The sequence below is a fragment of the Takifugu rubripes genome, chromosome 21, assembly GCF_901000725.2.
Source record: "Takifugu rubripes chromosome 21, fTakRub1.2, whole genome shotgun sequence".
Lineage (NCBI taxonomy): Eukaryota > Metazoa > Chordata > Actinopteri > Tetraodontiformes > Tetraodontidae > Takifugu > Takifugu rubripes.
In genome coordinates, this window is record NC_042305.1 from 6238994 (window position 1) to 6261904 (window position 22911).

A 22911-nucleotide genomic window follows, 5' to 3' on the forward strand; every position below is an offset into this window, starting at 1 on the left:
CTTTCCTGCGCATAGATGAAGTTTGTGGGAACATAATATTGTAATTTATTATTATTATTATTATTATTATTATTATTATTATTATTATTATTATTATTATTATTATTATTATTATTATTATTATTCATTAATTTAAACAATCACATTCTGGATGATTCCACAAGGCAAGGTGATGAAGGCACGTGAATTCATTAATTAATTACTCATTTTGACAGTGTTTCTTGATTGGAACTTTCAGTTTCTGACATAAATCAGTCTGTCCACATTTATGGAGACCTGCTAACAAGTTAAAAATGCTTTACGTGCATTGAAAAAGTCTGAATAATAACATCCAGGAAGCATTTTCCTCAATGCTGTGTTCTCGTCCAGTGAGAGATGACTAAGATGACTGACTCATGAACTGCAGTTTTCTGGTCTGTTCTAAGGAGAATCATATCTTATAATTGTTTGTGAGAACATCTCTCAGCTGTAGAACATCAAGAATCAGATTAGAGAGTAAAGGAATATGATTTGATCCTTATAGGTGTTTAGGTTTTCACGTTATAGCTCCAAATACTCATCAATGACGCCTTCACAAGAGCGTAATCACATCATATATAATATAAGCCAAAACAAAACAGTCTGATTACCAATAAGCTTTATTGTCATCATCACCATCATCAGTCCTGTTGCTAAGGGTCTGTGTGCTGGACTGCAGGAGGCTGTTAACATGCAGCAGAGCCAAGCAGACAGACAGGTACTGGAGGTAGACAGGTGGACAGAGAGGTAGGGACAGATGGGCCTACAGACAAGTCAGTTGGAGGACAGGCAAGTGCATACCAGAGATAGATGCTGCTGAGTTTGAGGACAGACTAGTTGAGGGACAAGAGGTAGACTGATTGACAAATTGTCAGATGGGGTCGTGCCTGTGGAGGGACAGACTGAAGACAGGTGAGAGGTAGACAGGTGGGCTGGTAGTGAGGTAGGGGGCAGACAAGCAGACAGACATGAAGCTATTCTGTTATTAACAGGCTGGCAAAGGTGGTAGAACTCTTATTATTGGCTGTTTTCCAGAGGCCATGCCCCCTTGTGGTCTGTGTCAGGCAGGTGTGGAGAGGGGGGGGGCACTGTATTTTGGGGAGAGGCCTGTGAAGAGGAGGCATACAGGGGGAGGTGTGGTGGGTGTCCAGTCTGTAGCTTTCCTCCTCCATCAGCTTCACCTCCCATTAGCACCTCTTCCAGTTGCCCCCCAACTCCTCGAGAGCTAGCAAACTGCAGGTGAGGCAAAGTATCCTCTCTTTTCCCTGCCACCTCCCCTTCTCCTGCCTCCTCCCTGTGGTGGAGCTCATTTGGCGGGGCCTCATTGTAGGAGGTGCCGACTGCCTGTAAATCTGGCTCAAGTAGACTGTTGCTGGGCTGCACTGCTGCATCTCCCCCCTGACCTCCTCTCTTAGCCTTGCGAGGGTGAGACAGACAGGGGGAGGGAGGGAGGCTGTCGGGGAGAAGTGACTGGATCTTTGGGAGCCAGCGTTTCCGAACCCGCCGAGCATTCGTACACATGTCAGCAGCGATGACATTCATCTCACTCTCTTTAAAGTTTGGAGCAAAGTTCTGACAGTAGACTGAGGAGGAGCCGGAGAGGAAGATGACAGGGAGGAAGAGGAGGTGTAAACACAGGAGGGTTGATATGGCAAACAAATGTGCACGTGTGTGTGTGTTTCTTACGTTTAACAGTGTTTAACACTCGGTTGTCCAGAGGCTTTCTGCTGGGATCATTGGTAGAGGAGCGGATTCCTGTCCCACAGCTATTGGCCAAAGTGTTTCTATGGAAACCACAACAAGCCAATCAGTAGTACAGATCCTTCATGAGACAACATGATAGAGATGTTACATAAACTGCAGCTCAGAACTTTCAAAACTGTCTGGAATCTGGTGAAATCAATCTGTTAAGGGTATATTTGCAGACCTGGAAGAGAAAATAATTTAAGGAGTAAATGGGATTCATCCAGTCAGATAGCTCCTCGTGTATGCCTATTGCTGAACAGGGTCCAGTCATATCTGGAGCTAGATTAAAAGGCGATAGACCCAGATTAATTCAGATCAACACAGGTTGTCTCGCTGCCTTTCAGTGTTCATGCAGTGTAAAACAATAACTAGGGTCTGAAGGTGCTCACCGGTCGAAGAACGTTGCTAGCAGCCTCCTGAGCAGCACCTTATGTTTGACTCCAGCACACAGGTGACAGTTCATCAGCTGACCTCGCGTCATCAACACACCTGAACCTGACACACACACACACATACACACACACACACACACACGCACACACACACACACACACACACACCAGCTAACAGTGTGGGATGATTCAGGTACAGCGCCAGAAAATTCACCGTCCCTACCTTCACCTCACAAGCAAAAAACAAACTATTTAACAACTCTGTTGCCACCATAGTACCTTAGCCCCCACTAGTTTAAGTCAAAGCTGTCTCTGTTCAGGTAAAGAAGTTGTCATATATGCACACAGGGGAACAACCTGCCACCAGCTCCACTTTCTCTCCTGGGTCTCCCTCAGTGTAGAGCGATGGATGGCAACGGTACCCAATCTGGCTGATCAGACTAGCAGGGAGGGCCATGTTGTCTCTGCCAACCAAAACACAGGGCCGGCGTTCGTTAGCCAGTGGGAGGGACGGGATCTCCATCTTCTCTTGAACTTGAAATAGAAACAGAAACCCGTTAGCAAAACCTCGAAGTTCAAAAATAGACATGCAAGGGTTACGGTCCCAAACAAACAAACGACCACAGCTACAGGGAACAAGAAGACACACACCAGTAGCAGGCAATAAACATCTATTCTGACAAGCTGCAGTGTTTCTCTGGTCTAGCAGATGGGACTTTCAGCAAGGCCTGACTGTGCAGGTGAACCGTGAGGAAGGACTGGTTAGTGCAAGGTACCTGGATGTGATTCTAAAAACTATTGGAAACGACAGAAGCGTACGATCATACTTACGCCACCAGATGGCGCAGAGATCATACTATCTCTATCATAATCTACTCTATCATACTATCTCTGCGCCATCTGGTGGCGTTTTAAGTATTTAGAATCAGATCCTGGTTAGTGCAGGGTACCCGGGTGTGATTCTAAAAACTATTGGAAACGACAGAAGCAGAAGATCATACTATCTCTGCGCCACGAGATGGCGACAGAGAAGGGTTTCTGGTAAAGAAGAGGTTATCATTTGGTTCAATTTCATAAGATTTTTCATAACCTTGTAGAATATCTGATAACATCTGTGCTGGCATCTGATCACGTGATCATCAGTAGTTTGGTCTGTTTTTCCTCCTCAAAAGCAAAACATCATGCAAGTGTAATAACTCAGATATTTATTGACTGGTTCTTCTTTCCTAAACTAGTGACTAATTGCAAAAAACAAATGTTCAGTCACATTCTAATCACAAGTTCAGATAAATAGTTAAAGGCTGACAAATAATAGGTAAAAGCCTTTTTTTTTTTATCTTTGACTATACTAAAAAATCTACACAAGTTCCTGAGACATTTGCTGGTGACCCAAAGGAGAAACCAAAAGATTTTATACCTGGTCAACTTTTGTCTGCACCCTCACATCTCTCCTGAAGCTGCACCTTCACTGCATAAATGTTCTTGACTGTACATTCCCTGCATCTCAGCAGGCAGAACGATTCTCAGACAGATTCCAGTTTGTCCGTCATGACAGTTCCTCTTCATGAAGTCGCTTAGCCATAGAGTTCCACAAGATTTTGGACCGGTCCTGTTCTCTTTGTATCGGCTTCCCTGGGGGAACATTTTGAGCAGCCGGAATAAATGTTCAGAGCTATGCTGACAACACTCAGCTGTAGTTATCTATGAGACCAGAGGAACCAGAATAGTCAGTCAAAAGTCAGACTGGTCTCAGACTTCCTCCTCCTTCACTCAGACCATGATGTTCCAATAACACTTGGCCATATTAGGTTACCACTGGTTGCTGTTTGGAAAACTTCTGATTCCAGGTCATTAAAATATAAGCCCAAGTAACACATTTGCAGAGCACAGCAACATGCTCTGGAAATTCGACTCACAACCGAACTATCTGGTTGTGGTAGTCAAGCTACATTCAGATGACTTTGACCTGTTTCTAATGAAGCTAAGTCTCCAAATGCATTTATGGGATTAAACTACCACAGGAATCCAGTTTCCTTGCATATAGACTGATTATGCTCGCTAAGTTAATGGTCAAAGTTAGAACAACAGTAAATAATCTTTAGCATCACCTTTAGCTATGCTGCCATAGGCGGAGGTACCGGGGTACAGAAACATGATGCCCTGACAGATTTCTCTCTCCCTCTCTCCTCTACTCATCGGCCTACAGGTATGACTAACCATAGCTTTGTAGTGACCTGCTGACCTCTCACACCCTCTCAGTTTTACTTCAAAATCTTCTGTATAGTTACTACATTCACCTGAATAATGTATGTGCCTGCTGCTCTGGTAACAGGAAGGTGTCAAAGTGTCAACTCAGAACCAAGGGTTTGATATCACTCTGTTTGACATGGCCCCTTGTGATCGCACAAATTGAAAAAGTGCCTGCATGTTGTTTTTTGAGCTCGTCCGACCCCCAGGATTCACCTTTGATTGGAATATGTGGACAGCCACAGCAACTTAATCTGAGACCAGAGCTGTTGGGAGGTGAAGGCTATGCATTGAGGTGACCTCCCAAATGTGCTGTAACTGGGGGTACAACAGCACTTTAAAATTTTAGGAAATCTACAAGTTTAGCAGATTTTTGTCTCTCAATCAGAGTAGGGCAATGAGATGAACAATAATAACAAGCCATCGCTGGAGCATTTCCAGTGGGTGACTTTATGGTGATTGAGCGAGAAGCAGTGGGAGCAGCATTGAAAAGTGAGGTCGAGCAAATACAGCTTTCTCCTGAGGCTCTACTGCTGCCTGGTACTGTGGGTCACCATAAACTCACCTTGATAATTGTCACTTTCTGCTCATTTAGATATGAACATCATTGCCTCAAAACAATTTTAAGCTGATAAATTCCTCAAGTTCCCAAAGTTTTTGAGTTCTCTCACTCACTCAAAAAACTTTTTCGAGGTTTCGACCTAGGTTGTTCTGGTTATTGTTGGTTTATTGGGTTGGTTAGTTGTTGGTGGTGGTTTTTGTGTGGTTTGTTGGGCGTTTGAGGGTTTTGTCGGGTGAAATCAGCCAGGTTTGTCTGGCTAGTTGGCGTGTGACGCCATGGTGATTGGTGGTGGGAGCGGGGATCTCTCCCGGTTGACGCAGAGACATGGCGTTTAGGTGGGGGCCGGGTCTCTGTATATCGTGGAGGAGTTGGCCCTGGCTGTAGGGGAGAAAATCGGACATGGGTCCGTAAAGTCGGCCGCCCGAATTAATGGGGCAGTGGTTTTGTTCGTGGACATGGTGGAGCAGGCGAACCGGCTGGTGGAGACGGGGATCAGCGTTGGCCGGAGATTCGAGGCGGTGCGGCCGCTGACGCAGCCCTCCACCCGGGTCACCCTGTCCAACACCCCCCCCACCCCCACCCCCCTTCATCAGCGACGAGTTTCTGGCCAGGGAACTCGCCAGGTTTGGGAAGATCGTCTCGCCTATAAGGAAGGTTCTGTCGGGGTGCAAGTCCCCGCTGTTAAAGCACATTGTGTCTCACAGGAGACAAGTTTATATGATATTAAATAACCGGGCGGAGGAGCTGAATGTGCGCTTCCACGTAAAAGTGGAAGACTTTGATTACATGTTGTACGTGTCCTCCTCCGTCATGAAGTGCTTCGGTTGTGGTGAGGAGGGTCATTTAATTAGAGCCTAAAAGCCTCCTTAAAACCTCTGTCGGCAGTCAGAGTTGAATTAAAATGCCAGTAGGCGCTTTCAGGGCAAATGTCCCTAACTAGCACGCAGCCTAAAAGCAATGAGTGATCTGTATAACCCACTGGTAAAATATCACACTTTTTAAAACTACTAAAATGGTGTTTATAACAGTAAAAGCGGTCGAGGCGAGCCAAAGAGATGGTGAGTTCCGAAGGGCGGGGGGGTGGGGGCCCGCCCCGGATCGGCCCGGTGCCGGGAGTCCGGGCGGACCCGAGGGGGATAGGGCGACAGGACCAGAGGAGAGTACCGGGAGAAGTGGACAGGAGGAGGCAGGTGAGAAGGTGGTGAGTGAGGGTCAGGTGAGTGAGCCTGATGGTGCACTGGTGGGTGTGGTGGCTCAGGTAGGTGAAGGTGGTGAGGGACAGGTGGGTGAAGGTGGTGAGGGACAGGTGGGTGAAGGTGGTGAGGGACAGGTAGGTGAAGGTGGCAAGGGACAAGTGGGTGAAGATGGTGAAGGACAGGTGCATGACGGTGTTGAGTTGATGGAACAGGAGGCTGCGTGGACTCTTGTTCCACAAAAATGCCCAAAAAGAAAAGATGAACTGGCGGAGGTGGGCGCGAAGGCCAGTCGGTTGTCTGGGAAAAGAACGTTCTGGAAACCTGAGCTCGCTGAGAGCAGTGATGGGGGAGAATGTGTGTCTGATGAGAGTGAACTCACACACACAGAGAAATCTGGAATCCTTGATGAGAGTCCATACACCGCAAAAATGATTAAGAGTTTCCTCGCAGAAACAAAAAACACAAAAGGGGTGAAAGTTGAACATTACTTCCCCGAGAAACAGTTATTTTACACATCTGTCAAACATCATCTAAGAAATAAACTGGATTTCTAGATTTTAGATTTAGAAAACTGATTTTAAAAGTTAAAAGAGAGTTGAGTAATTGAGGTTTTGTTCAGTGTGGTGCCTTTTTTAGTGTTTTAATAGCCATCCTCAACCGCAGTTTTAGACCACTCACTTTTAATGAATAATTTTAAGGTGGGAAGTTTAAATATTAACGGGGCCAGAGAAACAAGAAAGAGGGCCAAAACACATGAAACAGCAAACAGCAAAAGAATAGATGTTTTATTTCTACAAGAGACCCACAGCAGTGACAGCAACGAGACCGACTGGAGGAGGGAACGGGGGGGAGAGGGGGTGTTTTTAAGCCACAGCACTACGGTCAGTGCAGGGGGGGGCATCCTCTTCTCCAGGTCTTTTAACCCAGTCGCTGTCACAGTGGAGCACATCGTTCAGGGACTCTGCCTTTTAGTTAAAGCTGCTTTTAGTCAACTCACGGTTGTTTTTATTAATATTTACGCTCTCAACAAAGGTGCAGAGAGGAAGCTCTTTTTAGAGAAAATAAACGACCTTTGAAACAATCTTAGCTCATCTGATTTGTTGGTTTTAGGGGGGGATTTTAATTGTACCGAAGATCACGTTTTAGATTGAAATCACATGGAGCGGCATCCAGTTTCCCAGCAGGTTCTGAGGCAGCTGGTCCGCTCCCATGGTCTGGTGGACGTGTGGAGAAGGATGCACGCGAGCCACAGACAGTTCACATATTCCCACATCAGAGACGACACCATCTCTTTGGCTCGCCTCGACTGCTTTTACTGTTATAAACACCATTTTAGTAGCCTACTGGCATTTTAATTCAACTCTGACTGGGGACAGAAGTTTTAAGGAGGCTTTTAGTTACTTTTGGGCTGGGTTTAGACAGAGGAAGAAGGATTTTACCTGTCTAAGACAGTGGTGGGACCAATGTCCCACTCCCAATGTCACCCGTTACATCACCAGATCAATCGGAGCTCTGGAGACCGAGATTGTGGAACTGGAGCAGTTTTGTGAGTCCAGGGGAGATCAACGGTGTTTGGAGTCCCTCAAGACCAAAAAGATGGCCTTGGCCAACCTGCTGGACACTAAAGTACAAGGTGCGCTGTTGCGGTCCTGGATCCAGGACATCGCTGAGATGGACACTCCCTCGATATTCTTCTTTGGCCTGGAGAGGAAGCGTGGGCAGAGCAGGGTCATCCACTCCCTGCTATCGGAGGAAGGGCTGGAACTCACAGAGCTGGAGCGGTTCCGGAGGAGGGCGGTGGACTTCTACTCCTCGCTGTTCAGGAGTGAGTACAAGGAGTACAATGAACTGCTTGAGGAGTACTCCTCTGGACTGCCCCAGGTGCCAGAAGAGGCCAACGGCCAGCTGGCGCGCCCCCTGTCGGTCCCGGAGCTGTATGCTGCTCTTTAGAGCATGCAGAGCCTGAAGGCTCCGGGCATCAACGGACTGGGGGTGGACTTCTACAAGGTCTTCTGGAGCATCGTTGAGGCCTCCTGGAAGTCCTCAAAGAGAGTCTTTGCTCTGGCTCCCTGCCGCTGTCCTGCAGAAGGGCAGTAATTGCCCTCCTACCAAAGAAGGGGAACCTGCAGGACATCAGGAACTGGCGCCCCGTTTACCTGCTCTGCTCGGACTATAAAATCCTCTCCAAGGCCTTGGCCATCCGGCTGAGGGAGGCCATGGAACACGTCATCCACCGAGACCAGACGTACTGTGTGCCCGGCAGGTCGATAGTGGATAACATCCACCTCATTCGGGACATTTGGAAGTCTCCGGTTCATCCACCTGGCCAGCAGAGTGGCCACTTTTAGAATCCAGTTTGTCCAGAGGTTCCTCGGGGGGCGTCCTGATTTAGTGTGTAGGGGTGTGGCCAGCTGTATACTCAGACGTGTGAACAACCTGGGGCTGGATGCTGCTCTGTTTTTAACTAAGTTGAAGTTTTTATCGTTACAGGGACTACCTCTATTTTATCAGGGTGTTTTTAAATCCTGTGCTCTCTTTAGGTGGAGCTTCGTTCAGACTGACTCTCTGCACTGGCTTTTAAAGGAGCCGTTAGTCTGTGGCGACAGACTGGACGTCTGCAGCAGCGCCATCCCAGTGCTGAAGGAGGCCCTGATCCGAAGGAAGATGGTGACATTGGAGCAGCTGGTGGTGGCAGCGGGACCAGAGCTCACCGATGCCCAGGCTGTGAGCTCGGTGCTGGGGGTCCGGTCAGTCCGACTGATCCAGAGGAGCCTGGGCCTCTGGAAACACAGACTGTCCACGAAAGAGAAGGGTCTCCTCCTCCTTCACGGGAGAGGAGAGGCTGAGACCGACCCCACGGACGCTTTCCCTGAACTCCACCTGCACACGGACCTCCTGGACCTCGGTGGTCCTCTCCTGGATGGCTGTGGCTCAGGGTCCCTTCACAGCATGGACAGGAGGATTTTAAACAGCAACATCGTGAAGGCACTCATCAAAGGCAAACTGAAAAACAGAGAGGTATGGAAGAGTATGGAAGGACTGGCTGGGGGGGCAGAGTCCTCAGTGGAGGACCCTCTACAAGCCCCCCATCAAGAAGAGGACTGGTGACCTCCAATGGAGGATTTTAGCTGGAGCCATCGCCACCAGTCAATTTTAAACCCAACTGTCCTTTCTGTGAGTGTCGTCCATGTTTTTACCAGGTGCAGTAGGCTGGTGGGTCTTTTTAGGGTTTTAACTGATGTTTTTAGGCTTTTTAATGTCGTGTTCTCCACTGCTGTTTTTATTTGTGGTCTAAGGCACAAGGGGGCAGGAAGGGGGAAATCCCAGGTTTTAAATTTTTTAATAAGTGAGGCTAAACTTGCCATCTATTTCTCTAGAAGGGATAAAATTAAAAATGGAGCGGCATGTGATGCGGTGGCTTTGTGGAAGCAGAACGTGAGGGTGCGCCTGAATCTGGAGTTCTGCTTCTACAAAGCCACTGAGAACCTGGAAGCCTTTAAACAGCAATGGGGGCATGATGAGATTTTAGGGAAGGTGACAGAGCAGGGGGAGATGGAGGCTGCAGCATGGCTGCTTTGAGGGACAGATGAGGTTTTTTTTAACTGGTTTCTTGTGAACAGAGCACTGTAAATACATTTTAAAAGTCAAAGTCTCTCTCTCTCTCTCTCTCTCTCTCTCTCTGTCAGTGGGGCCCTCATCTAAGGCAACCAAAAACAGGGAACCTAGCCTGCACAAAGTAAAGGCTCGCATAAACCCAAATGCAACTGGTAATAGTCCAAAATAACTCACCAAACTCAAAACTACTGGTTAGCAACATGAGCAAGCCCTCGAGTGCACTTACAAAAAGCAGTTTCCCCGGTACCTTCCTAACATGAACTAAGGTCCCAAAAGCGAACTGAGTATCCTTGGCCCTGAAAGGGTTACACCGTCCAGTGAAACTGGTGTTCACTCAGGATTACCTCAAACATAAAAAAGCCAAAAAATGAATAATTCCATTGATGGAAGGACTGGAAGGTCCAGCCAGCACACTGCCTAACTAACAAGAGAGATCACTGAAATCAGTCACACAAAATTCACTTACTCAATAACTCACCAGAGAAGAGATACACAACAATGCTCTTCATCAAACAAACATTCTAGCCTAACCCTGGCCAGAGCCTGGCCTAGGTCTGGCCCAAGCCTGACCTAAGCCTGGTTGGAGCCTGGCCAGAGACCGGCCTGAGCTTAACCTGAGAATAGTCGGAGCCTGACTTGAGCTTGGTTAGAGCCTGGCCTGATCCTGTTCAGAGACTGGCTGGAGCCCGGTCTAAGCCTGGCTGGAGTTATGCCTGAGCCTGGCCTGGTCGGAGCCTGGCCTGAGCCTGATTGACCTTATCCTACAATACGAAGTAAAATCAGAGAATTGACAACCGGATATAATGTAGTTTGGTGATCCAATCACAGCTCTCCCAGGCTGCATAGTTACCGATAATGCCTGCGTTGGCCGTAGACTGTGTTGCCTGTGTTGCTTGTTAACTGTGATGCTTGTTGACTTTGTTAGCTGTGTTGACTATGTTATCTCTATTGACTGTTGACTGTGTTGACTATGTTGCCTCTTGGATGTGTTGACTGTTGACTGTTTTGCCTTTCTTGACTGTTGACTGTGTTGCTTTTGTTGACTGTGTTGCCTTTCTTGAAAGTTGACTGTCTTGACTGTTGACTGTGTTGCCTTTCTTGAATGTTGACTGTCTTGCTTTTGTTGATTGTGTTACCCTTGTTGATTGTTGACTGTGTTGCCTGTGTTATCTGTGTTGCCTTTATTGACTGTTGACTGTGTTGCCTATGTTGCCTGTTTTGACTGTTGCTTGTGTTGCTGTTGCCTGTGGTATCTGTGTTGACTGTTGCCTGTTTTCAGCCATGACAGAGGTTCTTGCTTGTTCCGATGGACCATCACAAGTCCTGTCAGAGGAAGGTTTTCAACCAAATTGCATGTATTGATTAAATATTGATGGACTGAAGGTCTGTGTAAACAGCCAATCACGTCGCAGGATAGGAGTGTGTCAGTGATCAGGTGGAACACGGTGAGAGTGATGGTGTTCAGAATGTTGAAGCTGGTGAACTAAAGATGACAATTTCAATAACACAAGTCACCAATAATAAATCATTATAGATTTTTACATCAACATCTGTCTGTTGGAGAGCTGCTTATAAAATGTTGAATCTCAAACCCATCTTAACCGGAAGGCAGAAAAGCCACTTTTGTTTGTAGTTGTATATCGGCCCCCTGCTTGACCACATTCAGAGTTCCTGTCTGAGTTCTTTGACTTCTTATCTGACTTGGTCCTTAGAACAGACAAAGTCATTATCATTGGAGACTTTAATATCCATGTAGACGTTGTAAATGACAGCTTTAGAAATGGCTTCATTTCATTACTTGAGTCAGTTGGTTTCCTCCAGCAGATAAACCAACCAACTCATAACTTCAACCACACCCTAGATCTAGTTCTGACTTATGGTGTTGAGGTAGAACATGTGTCAGTGTTCCCTCAGAACCCACTCCTGTCAGATCATTCCTTGATCACTTTCACATTTATGTTTAAGGATTCTTCTATGCTCAGAACAAAGTCTTACTATAGCAGATGTCTTTCAGGTAATGCTGTAGCTAAGTTTAAGGAAGTGATCCCTGTGCTAATCCCAGGACCACCGTGTGCTTCTCCAGGGATCAATCATTATAATCTTAGCCCTGCAGAGGTTGACTCTATTGCCGAAGGTGCAGCAACCTCACTGAGAATCACGCTTGATTCTGTTGCCCCCCTGAAAAAGAAAATAGTAAATTTTCAGATTAGGTGTACCCCGTGGTATAATTCACATATTAGGACCCTCAAGCAGAAAGTGCGAAGACTAGAAAGGAAGTGGTATTCTTGTAAAATAGATAGCTATCATGCAGCCTGGAGAGACTGTCTATTAGTTTACAAAAAGGCCCTTTGCAAGGCTAGAACAGCTTATTTTTCTTCTTTAATTGAGGTAAATAAGAGCAACCCCAGGTTTCTTTTCAGCACTGTGGCCAAATTAACCAAGAGTCACAGTGTTTTAGATCCACATATCTCTTAGTGGTGAAGACTTCATGAGCTTCTTCACTGATAAAGTTCTAGCTATCAGAGAAAAAGCTAACCAGGCCATCCCAACAACTGGACCATCACTAGATGTGCTGACTGTGGGAATACAGGATCTCCAACGAGCCCTTAAACTCCTTCACCCCTATATATTGTTCTGAGGCGTCATCGCTAATTCAGAAATCCAAGACCACCACATGTCTTTTAGATCCCATCCCAACACACTTGTTGAAGGATGTTTTACCATTGATAGGCAGTTCTATCCTGGACCAGATCAATGGTTCTTTAGTGTCAGGTTATGTACCCCGGTCCTACAAGGTGGCAGTGATTAAGCCATTGCTTAAAAAACCATCACTGGATCCTGACATATTAGCAAATTATAGGCCAATATTCAACTTTCCTTTTATCTCTAAAGTTCTTGAGAAGGTGGTGGTGACTCAGTTACTGGAGCACCTGCAGAGAAACAGCCTGTTTGAGATGTTTCAGTCAGGCTTTAGAGCACAGAAACAGCACTTCTTAAAGTCACTAATGATCATAGCTTCAGATCATGGACTGGTCTCTATGCTGGCTCTGCTGGATCTCAGTGCTGCTTTTGATACAGTTGTTCACAGCATCCTGTTACATAGACTGGAACATGTGATTGGGATTAAATGGACAGCACTAGACTGGTTTAGATCATATTTATCAGATAGATACCAGTTTGCCCATGTCCATGGTATTCCCTCCTCATACAGTAGGGTTAACCATGGAGTTCCTCAAGGTTCTGTACTTGGACCAATCCTCTTCACCTTGTACATGCTTCCTTTAGGGAACATTATTCGGCAGCATGGGATAAATAAAGTAAATCTTAATCTTAAATTTTCATTGTTATGCTGATGACATTCAGCTTTATTTATCCATGAAACCAGAGGAGACAGAGAAGTTAGTGAAGCTCCAGACCTGTCTTAAAGACATAAAGTCCTGGATGTCTTCAAATTTCCTCCTCCTTAACCCAGGAAAAACTGAGGTCATGGTCCTGAACCTCTCAGGGATAGATTAGATCATATGATCACTCTAGATGGTATCTCATTAACATATAGTCTCTCTGTGAGGAATCTAGGAGTAACTTTTGATCAAAATCTCTTCTTCAACTCACACATTAAATTAGTCTCTAGAAGTGCCTTTTTTCACCTGAGGAACATCACAAAGATCAGGAAGCTACTGATGCGGCATGATGCTGAAAAGTTAGTCCATGCATTTGTTACTTCCAGGCAGGACTATTGTAATTCTTTATTATCTGGGTGTCCAAACAACTCTTTAAGAAGCCTCTAGTTGATCCAAAATGCTGCAGCCAGAGTTCTGACAGGTATTGACAAAAGAGATCACATAACTCCTGAAATGGTGTCGCTTCATTGGCTGCCCGTTAAATTTAGAATAATTTTTAAAACCCTTCTTTTGACCTACAAGGTCCTCAGAGGCCTAGCTCCATCCTACCTGGAGGAGCTAGTGATACCTTATCAGCCCAATAGACCGCTCCGCTCTCAGAATGCTGGTCTACTTGTGGTTCCCAGAGTTTCTAGGAGTAGAATGGGGGGCCGAGCATTTAGCTACCAGGCCCCCCTGCTATGGAACCAGCTCCCTGTCCAGGTACGGGAGGCTGACTCCATCGCTACTTTTAAGATCAGACTTAAAACCTACCTCTTTGAAAAATCTTATTGTTGTTAATTCTGTAGTTCCAGTTACTATCATAGATGGACAAATTATCATACTTAGGGGGCCGTCTAATCGTTAGGTCACATCTTAGCTATGCTGTTATAGGCCAAGGCTGCCGGGGTCCGGAAACATGATCACCTGACAGGCTTCTGTCACCCCACTGGTTCATGGTTTCCTCTCCTCTCCTCTCCTTTCCTCCTCCTCATCAAGCAGACTAGTTATGCTGATTCCTGTGTAGTTTTTCTGCCCCCCATTTATTTACAGGTATCGCCGCCTTTGGAGCTGCATGATGACCTCCGGCCCCGCTGACCCGTTGTATAGTGTATTTTTGTTTGTGTTTCTGTGCTCTGTGCCTCTCCTCTCCTCTCCTCTCCTCTCCTCTCCTCTCCTCTCCTCTCCTCTCCTCTCCTCTCCTCTCCTCTCCTCTCCTCTCCTCTTTTTCTGGAAAGCGCCTTGAAACAATTTTGTATAAGACGCTATATAAATAAAGATTGATTTGATTTGATTTGAGAGAAGTTAGTGAAGCTTCAGACCTGTCCTAAAGACATAAAGTCTTGGATGTCTTCACATTTCCTCCTCCTTAACTCAGGTAAAACTGAGGTCATGGTGTTTGGTCCTGAACCTCTCAGGGATAGATTAGATCACTTGATCACTCTAGATGGTATCTCATTAACATCTAGTCGCTCTGTGGGGAATCTTGGAGTAACTTTTGATCAACATCTCTCCCACACATTAAAATAGTCTCTAGAAGTGCCTTTTTTCACCTGAGGAACATCACAAGGATCAGGAAACTACTGACACGGCATGATGCTAAAAAGTTAGTCCATGCATTTGTTACTTCCAGGCTGGACTACTGTAATTCATTATTATCAAGGTGTCCAAACAACTCTTTAAGAAGCCTCCAGGTGATCCAAAATGCTGCAGCCAGAGTTCTGACAGGTATTGACAAAAGAGATCTCATAACTCCTGTACTCTTCATTGGCTGCCCATTAAATTTAGAATCAGAATCAGAATCAGAGTACTTTATTGTCCCTTTAGGAGGTGTCCATTAGGGAAATTAGCATCTCCAAAAAAACTTACAGCACTGTACAAAATTACCCACCACCATTACACACCATAAAAACCTATTAAAGATAATAAAAATAGAGTAAAATAAGAAATAAAATAGAATAAATTAAAAATAGAATATAAATATAAAATGTAAAACTATAAAAATGTAAATAAATGAACTGAATGAATGAATGAACTGAATAAATGGATGTCCCAGTATTAAGTTATTGCAGTGTTGTTCCAGTCCTTCTGTTGGCCCTCCTCCCCCCCAGTGAGGAGTTGAACAGTCTGATGGCTCGGGGGATGAATGAGTTCCCCAGTCTGTTTGTTCTGAACTTGGGGAGGCGCAGCCTCTGGCTGATCAGGCTTCTCTGGCTGTGGATGACAGTGTGCAGAGGGTGGCGGACATTGTCCATGATGCTCCGCAGCTTGTCAATAGTTCTCCTCTCTGCCACTGTCGCCAGAGGTTTCAGCTTCATCCGCACCACCGAGCTGGCCCGCCTGATCAGCTTCTCCAGCCTGGAGAGGTCCGCTTTTGTCACACTCCCCCCCCCCCCCAGCACACCACAGCGTAGGACAGGACGCTGGCAACCACAGACTGGTAGAACATCCAGAGGAGTTTCCTGCAGATGTTGAAGGATCTGAGTCTCCTCAGGAAGTACATCCTGCTCTGGGTCTTCTTGTACAGCTGCCTTGTGTTGCTTGTCCAGTCCAGCCTATTGTCCAGCCACAGCCCAAGATATTTGTAGGTCTGCACGCCCTCCACCTCCTCCGTTCCTATCTGAACTGGTCTAGGTCTCGGTCGGTCCCTCCCGAAGTCAATGACCAGTTCTTTAGTTTTGGAGGTGTTGAGCTGCAGGCCGTTGTTGTGGCACCAGGCAACAAAGTCCCTCACCAGGCACCGGTACTCCTCCTCTTTGTCGTCTCTGATACATCCAACGATGGCTGTGTCATCTGCGAACTTCTGAATATGACACATTTCGGAGTTGTAACAGAAGTCCGAGGTGTACAGAGTGAAGAGGATGGGGGACAGCACAGTCCCCTGTGGAGCACCGATGCTGCTGACCACAGTGTCAGACGTGGTGTCCTTCATCCTGACGAACTGCGGCCTGTCGGTGAGGTAGCTGGAGATCCAAGCAACCAGGCAGGGGTCCACTCGCATCTGTAGAAGCTTGTCCTGTAGGACAAGGGGCTGGATCGTGTTGAAGGCACTCGAGAAATCCAAAAAGAGGATTCTCGCTGTGCCACTCCCCTTGTCCATATGCGAGTGGACTCAGTGCAGCAGGTAGATGATGGCGTCCTCTACACCAACATTGTCCTGGTAGGCGAACTGTAAGGAGTCCTCAGCGTGCTGCACCTGGGGCCTGAGGAGGTTGAGGAAGAGCCGCTCCAGAGTCTTCATCAGATGTGAGGTGAGTGCCACCGGCCGGAAGTCGTTCAGCTCACTCAGTCTGTTCTTCTTGGGGACTGGAATGATGCAGGACATCTTCCATAAGGTGGGCACTTTCACCAGCTCCAGGCTGAGGTTGAAGACCCATTGTAGCAGCTCCCCGAGTTCGGCAGCGCAGGTCTTGAGGAGCCGGGGGCAGACTCTATCCGGTCCAGCTGCTTTTCGGGGCCGGAGCTTCCTCAGTTCTCCCCTCACCTGGTCAGCAGTGAAGCAGGGAGGATGTGGGGATGGTGAGAGCAGGGGGATGCAGGGAGGATGTGGGGATGGTGAGAGCAGGGGGATGGGGTGGTAGAGGGTGGAAGGGTGGGAGGAGGGAGGTCAGTAGAGGGAGGGGAGGTGGAGGAGGGAGGAGGGGAGGCGGGGTTGGGGGAAGTTGTGGTGGGTGGCGGGTTGGAGGGAGGGGGGGTAGAGGGGGACTCGGCTGCTGGGGGTGGGGGGGTGGAGGGGAGCTGGGCTGCTGAGGTGGGGGGCAGAGGATTGGAGTGGAGTGGGCTGACTGAACCTGTTGAAGAATTGGTTCAGGTCGTTTGCCCTCTCCACTCCTCCCCCTTCCGTGCTGGTCTTGGCTTTGTAACCAGTGATGGTCCTGACACCTTCCCAGACGTCCCGCATGTTGTTATCAGCCAGCTTCTTCTCCACCTTCTTCCTGTAGGTGTTCTTTGCCTCCTTCAAGCAGCATTTCACCTCCCTCTGCGCTTATTTCATCTCCTCCCTGTCTTTATTTCTGAAGGCCTTTTTCTTCTTATTGAGGACATCCTTGACTTCCTGTGTTACCCATGGCTTATTGTTAGGATAACACTGTACAGTCTTGGTGGGGACAACCACATCTACACAGAAATTGAGGTAGTCTGTGAGACGGTCGGTCATCCCATCTATGTCCTCTTCATGTTCCCCCAGCAGTACATCCCAGTCCGTGATTTTGAAGCAGTCCTTCAGAGCCTCCTCTGCTTCAGGAGTCCATCTCCTGATGGAGCGTGTGGAGGCTGCCTGCCTTTGGACCAGTGGGGTGTACTGGGGCTGCACGTACACCAGGTTGTGGTCCGACTTGCCCAGTGGGGGGAGAGCAATGACTCTGTATGCCTCCTTGACGTTGGTGTACAGTAGGTCGATCGTCCTGTTGTTTCTTGTGGGGCAGTCAATAACCTGGTGGAGAGCAGCCAGTGTGGAGTCCAGGGTCACATGATTGAAGTCTCCAGAGATGATCAGGAGGGCCTCAGGGTGCTTGGTCTGCAGCCATGCAGCGACGTTGTGGATCTTCTCACACGCATTTGCTCCGTTGGCCGTGGGGGCAATGTACACACACAGGGCGATCACGTGACTGAACTCCCTGGGCAGGTAATATGGCCGCATGCTAATGGCTAACAGTTCCAGATTTTGGCAACACAAAACCACCTTCACAGAGACATGGCCAGGGTTACACCAACGGCATGGCCAGGGTTACACCAACGGTTGTTGGTGTAGATGATTAGTCCCCCTCCTTTGCTCTTCCCGCATGCCTTTGTAGAATAATTTTTAAAATCCTTCTTCTGATCTACAAGGTCCTCAGAGGCCTAGCTCCATCCTACCTGGAGGAGCTAGTGACACCTTACCAGCCCAATAGACCGCTACACTCTCAGAATGCTGGTCTACTTGTGGTCCCCAGAGTCTCTAGAGGTAGAATGGGGGGCCGAGCATTTGGCTACCAGGCCCCCCTGCTGTGAAACCAGCTCCCTGTCCAGGTACAGGAGGCTGACTCCATCTCTACTTTTAAAATTAGGCTTAAAAGCTACCTCTTTAAAAAACCTTATTGTCACTAATTCTGTAGTCCCAGTTACTATCATAGACAGACAAATTATCATACTTAGGGGGTCGTCTAATCATTAGTTAACATCTTAGTTATGCTGCTATAGGCCAAGGCTGCCAGGGTCCAGAAACATGATAACCCGACAGGCGTCTTTCACCCCACTGGGAAATGGTCTCCTCAGTATTTTTGTGTGTGTTTCTGTGCTCTGTGCCTCTCCTCTCCTCTCCTCTCCTCTCCTCTCCTCTCCTCTCCTCTCCTCTCCTCTCCTCCTCATTAAGTAGACTAGTGATGCTATTTCTTGTGTAGTTTTTCTGCTTCTCCCTTCCCCCCTTCTGTATTCATCTACAGGTATCGCCGCCTTCAGAGCTGCATGCTGACCTCCGATCCCGCAGACCCACTCTACTTGACTCTACTGGCAGCTTACTTTATTTAATATAATGTATTTCTGTATGTATTCTCTATGATCTATGCCTATTCTCTCTTCTACCTCTCCTCTACCTCTCCTCTCCTACCTATTCTATCCTCTACCTGTCCTCCCCCCTTCTCCTCTCTCTCTACCCAGCTGGCCATCAGCAGGACGGTCCCCCTACATGAGCCTGGTCCTACTCAAGGTTTCTTCCTGTTAAAGGGGATTTGTTCCTTCCCACTGTTGCTTGTTTGGGGTTTGGCCCTGGGATTCTGTAAAGCGCCTAGAAACAATTTTGATTGTAAAAGATGCTATATAAAGATTGATTGATTGATTGATTGATTGATTGATTGATTGGTTGGTTGGTTGATTGATTGATTGATTGATTGATTGATTGATTGATTGATTGATTGATTGATTGATTGATTGATTGATTGATTGATTGATTGATTGATTGAAACTGGGGCAGGGCTAGCTCAGTCTGTTGGGAACTAGGCTGAAAATTGGAGGATTCTTGGTTCGGGCCCCAGTGCAGACAAAACATTGAAAATGTTCTGGTAGTAGGGGAAGGTGCCAGAACCACTTCAGAGAACTGCTAAGGTACCCTAGAGCAAGGTATCAAACCCACCAATGCTCATATAGGGCTCTGCAATGAGCTGCAAACTCATCCAGGGGTGGACCTGCCTTCACCCATTGTGTATCCTTCCCGTGACCTCGAAAGATATAAAGCGTTTAAGAAGACGAGAATCTCAAACTTCCTAAAACCAGGTCTAGATCTGGTCATTCTCCATTCTGCAGGACCAGACCAGCTCCAGGACTTACTGTACAAGCTTCCAGGGTGTCCATAGATGTGCTGGTACAGTCCAGGGTGGGCAGTGCTTCCATAATAATCCTCTTCCAACTCCTCCTCAGTGGGGAGATGTGACGGAGGAGAATCTGTAGGAAGGCTGGAGCCTCCTGGACTGGACGGCCCCCCACCTGCCAGAAGATAGGACTGCAGTCCTGAAACCAGACCACTAGTTGTACCCAGGTAACACAGCGCAGCGGTCCTGGAGGACTGGAGGTCCACAGCTATGTCCACTCTGAGTACAGAAAGAGGACAGTTAGCTCCTGTTTTCACTCTTCTGAAAATTCATTTCTGGATCAGGGTGGTCACCATGACTTAATTTATACACATAAACAACCTGAGCATTGACCTGTGGGCCAGGTGTAATGTTCTGATGGTCAAAACATGACTGTGGAAGACACTGCAGTTCCTGGTGAAAGCCCTCACAGGTATGTGGAGAAGATTCATTGACTCAAACATGGCCACTATGACCAGCCAACCCCAACCACATGAAGGAGGGCTCAGAACCAGAATGGCCCAATCCAAAAAAGAAAAGAAAAAAACATCTATATTGGACCAGTGGTTTTCACACTTTTCACTCCACAAACCGACATGTACAGAACATAAAGGATCAGCTTTGGTCTTTGGTCTAGCTTTTGGTCTGACAGAGTGCAATAATGGCTTCTGCTGGTCAGATTGTGATTCTGTTTTTACTTACAAACCCTTAAGGGACAGGACGCAGGAATCACAGGCACATTTATTCCCTTGAATCGAGTACTTCTGTGGACTGCAGGGTTTTTAAAGAGCTCTATGAGTACACACACACATACACATACACACACACACACACACCTGGAGTCCTCTGCTGCTCCTCCCACTGCTCCTCTCAGCTCCACAGGAGGAGTGTCAACTCGCTCCTGTTTGATCCTGCTGACTGCCAGCAGCAGCTCCTCTGGGCTGAGGGCCGGCTGGTCTGGACCAGCCATCTGACCTTGGTGACCCTGCTGCTGCTGCTGCTGCTGCTGCTGCTGCTGCTGCTGCTGCTGCTGTGCTGCTGTATCAAAGCCTCCAAGTTCTTCCACTAAAGTGGTCTGTAAAATTTTGAACATTTCAATTTAAGCAAAATGAATTTGATGAGATCTGGTGTTTTGGGTTTGGCTTTAGTTTTGTCTTTTTGTCCAGTGAAGGGTTTTGGTTGGGTTTCTTCTCTACTAGTCAGACACACATAAAACACTGGATCTCATTGAATTCATGCTTCAGAGTACCAAGCTCAACCGACTCTCAAATTAGCACAGCTGAAATTAGCTTAAATAATAAGCAGTCAGTCAATTTGATGGCAGTCAATCCAGAACGAAGGTGGACGTTAGCAGCAGCCTCAAGCAACAAGAGCCAATCACATTCCTCATAGCATCAACACACTTGGACATCCAGCTGCCATTACTTCATAGAAAAACACTGGTAGCTTCTGTTTTGCTTTGATTGCAGAAAAATTTGGCTGTGTCATGGTTCAAGATAAAGTTAGCTAGTTGGATATCAATAATCAGTCATTTCTTCAGCTTCTGCTTGTGAATTTACAGACAAATATTAGATACATATCCAATCAGCAACCAGTCACAATAAAAAACTAATTAATAAAATGAAATCATAAACAATCAGAGAACCACAACAAAACTACAAAAACAAAGTCACTCTGTCAGACGAACAGCTGACAGGCTGTCAGTCTGATCTGAGTTTTTTGGTCAGTCTGATCTGTTTTTGGTCTTACTCACCTGTGAGTCACAGCAGAGAGGTGAGGAGGAGGAGGCCTTCATCAGAAGCAGCTCCATACCTCGTTCCACGATGTTCTGGATCTGCAGGTACCCAGCAGTGTACATGAGCACCAGCTGCTCACTGGCAGCCATGCTGAGACGTCCAGTGTAGCAGAAGGACAGAATCTGCTGGAAACATGTTGGTGTCACTGAGGACGGCAACTCAAAAACTGCCTGTGAGGAGGAGGAAGAGGAGGAGAAGGAGGAGTCTGCCGCTGCACTGAAGAGATCTCGGAAGTAGAGTGAGGAGGCAGCAAGGACAGCCCGATGTGCCTTGAAGGAGCGACCCTGGACCAGGATGGAAACGTCACAATAGTGACCCAGGAGCCGCTGCTCATTCAGGCTGCCCAGAACACTCCTGCCAAAGTCTGGAATCTCCACCTGCAGGACTCCTTCTGACATGGTGGATCTTCAGGGTAAGCAGGAAGGTGAGAGGCTGGAAGGGTGAAGACTTCAGAGGCAGCTGGAGTCTGGTTTAAATGTTGGGAATCCTGGAGGAATTACCTCCGACTGCTTCACATCCATATCTACGTAAGGATGGGAGGGCTGAGACCAAGAGGAGGCCAGGTGGAAGTCCTCTGTATGCCGGAGGTGTCCAGGTATGCCAGATATTAGGGGAGAAGATTGGCGCAGAAGAAAGAGAGAAGGAAGGACGGAAGGAAGAAGGAAAGGAAGGAAGGAAAAGCCATGCTCAGTTTAGTGTCCTCCTGCATTTGGTATAGTCCAGTCTGCAAGAGTCCAGTCCAGTCTGATACAGGCTGCAAGAGTCCAGTCAGTCAGTGAGAGCATGGTTATGATACTGTTGTTCACAACAGCAGACAGACAGACAGACAGACAGACAGACAGGCAGGCAGGCAGGCAGGCAGACAGACAGACAGACAGACAGGCAGACAGACAGACAGACAGACAAATGAAAGATGTGTTGACAGACAGACAGACAGACAGACACGCGGGCAGACAGATAGGCAGGCACCTTCTCACCTTCTCTGCTCCTCTTCTCCTTCATGCAGGGCAGCTGGCTACAAGAGATTTTCTTCTTCTGCTCTGCTTAGTCAATGCATCGTCTGGTGTGTCACAGGAGGAGGGGAAGGAGGGGTGAGAAGGGGGAGGCAGAGACACAGCAGACAGCCAAGGAGGAGGGAGGAAGAGAAGGTGGGAGGAGGAGGCATCTGAGGACAGGATGGAGCTAATGCGTCTAACTGCCCTGCAGAGGATGTGAGACGGTGCTGTATGTCTCTAGATACATACGACTGTTCAATACATACATGCAGACGTATATGTACACATCTCTAGATATACAGAGAGAAAGCACACTCAGGAACACACTGCAAGTTTGCATTAAAAAGAAAACACACACACACAGATTGTGTCATGACTAGACGGAATGCACAACGCTGCATTGCAGTGCTGAGGCTGAGTTGGCATGCTGAGTACATAGTGTGCATACTGCAACTGTGTGCCAGGGTGATAAACGCACATGCTTGTGTGCACTCGCACGCACGTGCTCTCGCGTGCGCACACACACACACACACAGAGCAGCATTTTGCTGTCTCAGCTTGCATCATCGTGTATGGTTCAGAAGTTCTTCATCAATATTAATGACAAGTGGGTGGAGCCTAAATATGCTACTTTGTGTTTGGTT

At 47.3% G+C, this 22911-nt stretch overlaps 1 protein-coding gene across 2 annotated transcripts; it reads right to left on the minus strand.

The window, feature by feature from the left end:
* Positions 1-627: 627 nt before the first annotated feature.
* LOC115247675 (nucleus accumbens-associated protein 2) lies at positions 628-22382 on the minus strand. Of its 2 annotated transcripts, none has more exons than XM_029830214.1 (8): positions 22250-22382; positions 21230-21846; positions 20313-20551; positions 19457-19716; positions 2514-2690; positions 2154-2259; positions 1705-1802; positions 628-1601 (listed from the first exon to the last, which is right to left on the minus strand). In XM_029830214.1, exons 2-8 carry the CDS (start codon positions 21668-21670, stop codon positions 1036-1038), a joined length of 1887 nt encoding a protein of 628 aa, XP_029686074.1. In that variant the 5' UTR covers positions 21671-21846; positions 22250-22382; the 3' UTR covers positions 628-1035. The 2 variants fall into 2 exon arrangements, with proteins under 2 accessions (XP_029686074.1, XP_029686075.1); XM_029830215.1 differs by having other exon boundaries at positions 21230-21394; positions 22250-22363.
* Between the last annotated feature and the right edge of the window lie 529 nt (positions 22383-22911).

Excerpts from the sequence above, each read along its gene's own strand:
- LOC115247675 (XM_029830214.1), bottom strand. The coding sequence starts at position 21,670 with ATGTCAGAAGGAGTCCTGCAGGTGGAGATTCCAGACTTTGGCAGGAGT. Across the intron at positions 20,552-21,229 it reads CTCTCTGCTGTGACTCACAG|ACCACTTTAGTGGAAGAACT; the intron begins GTGAGTAAGACC and ends AAAATTTTACAG. Across the intron at positions 1,803-2,153 it reads CTAGCAACGTTCTTCGACCG|AAACACTTTGGCCAATAGCT; the intron begins GTGAGCACCTTC and ends TGGTTTCCATAG.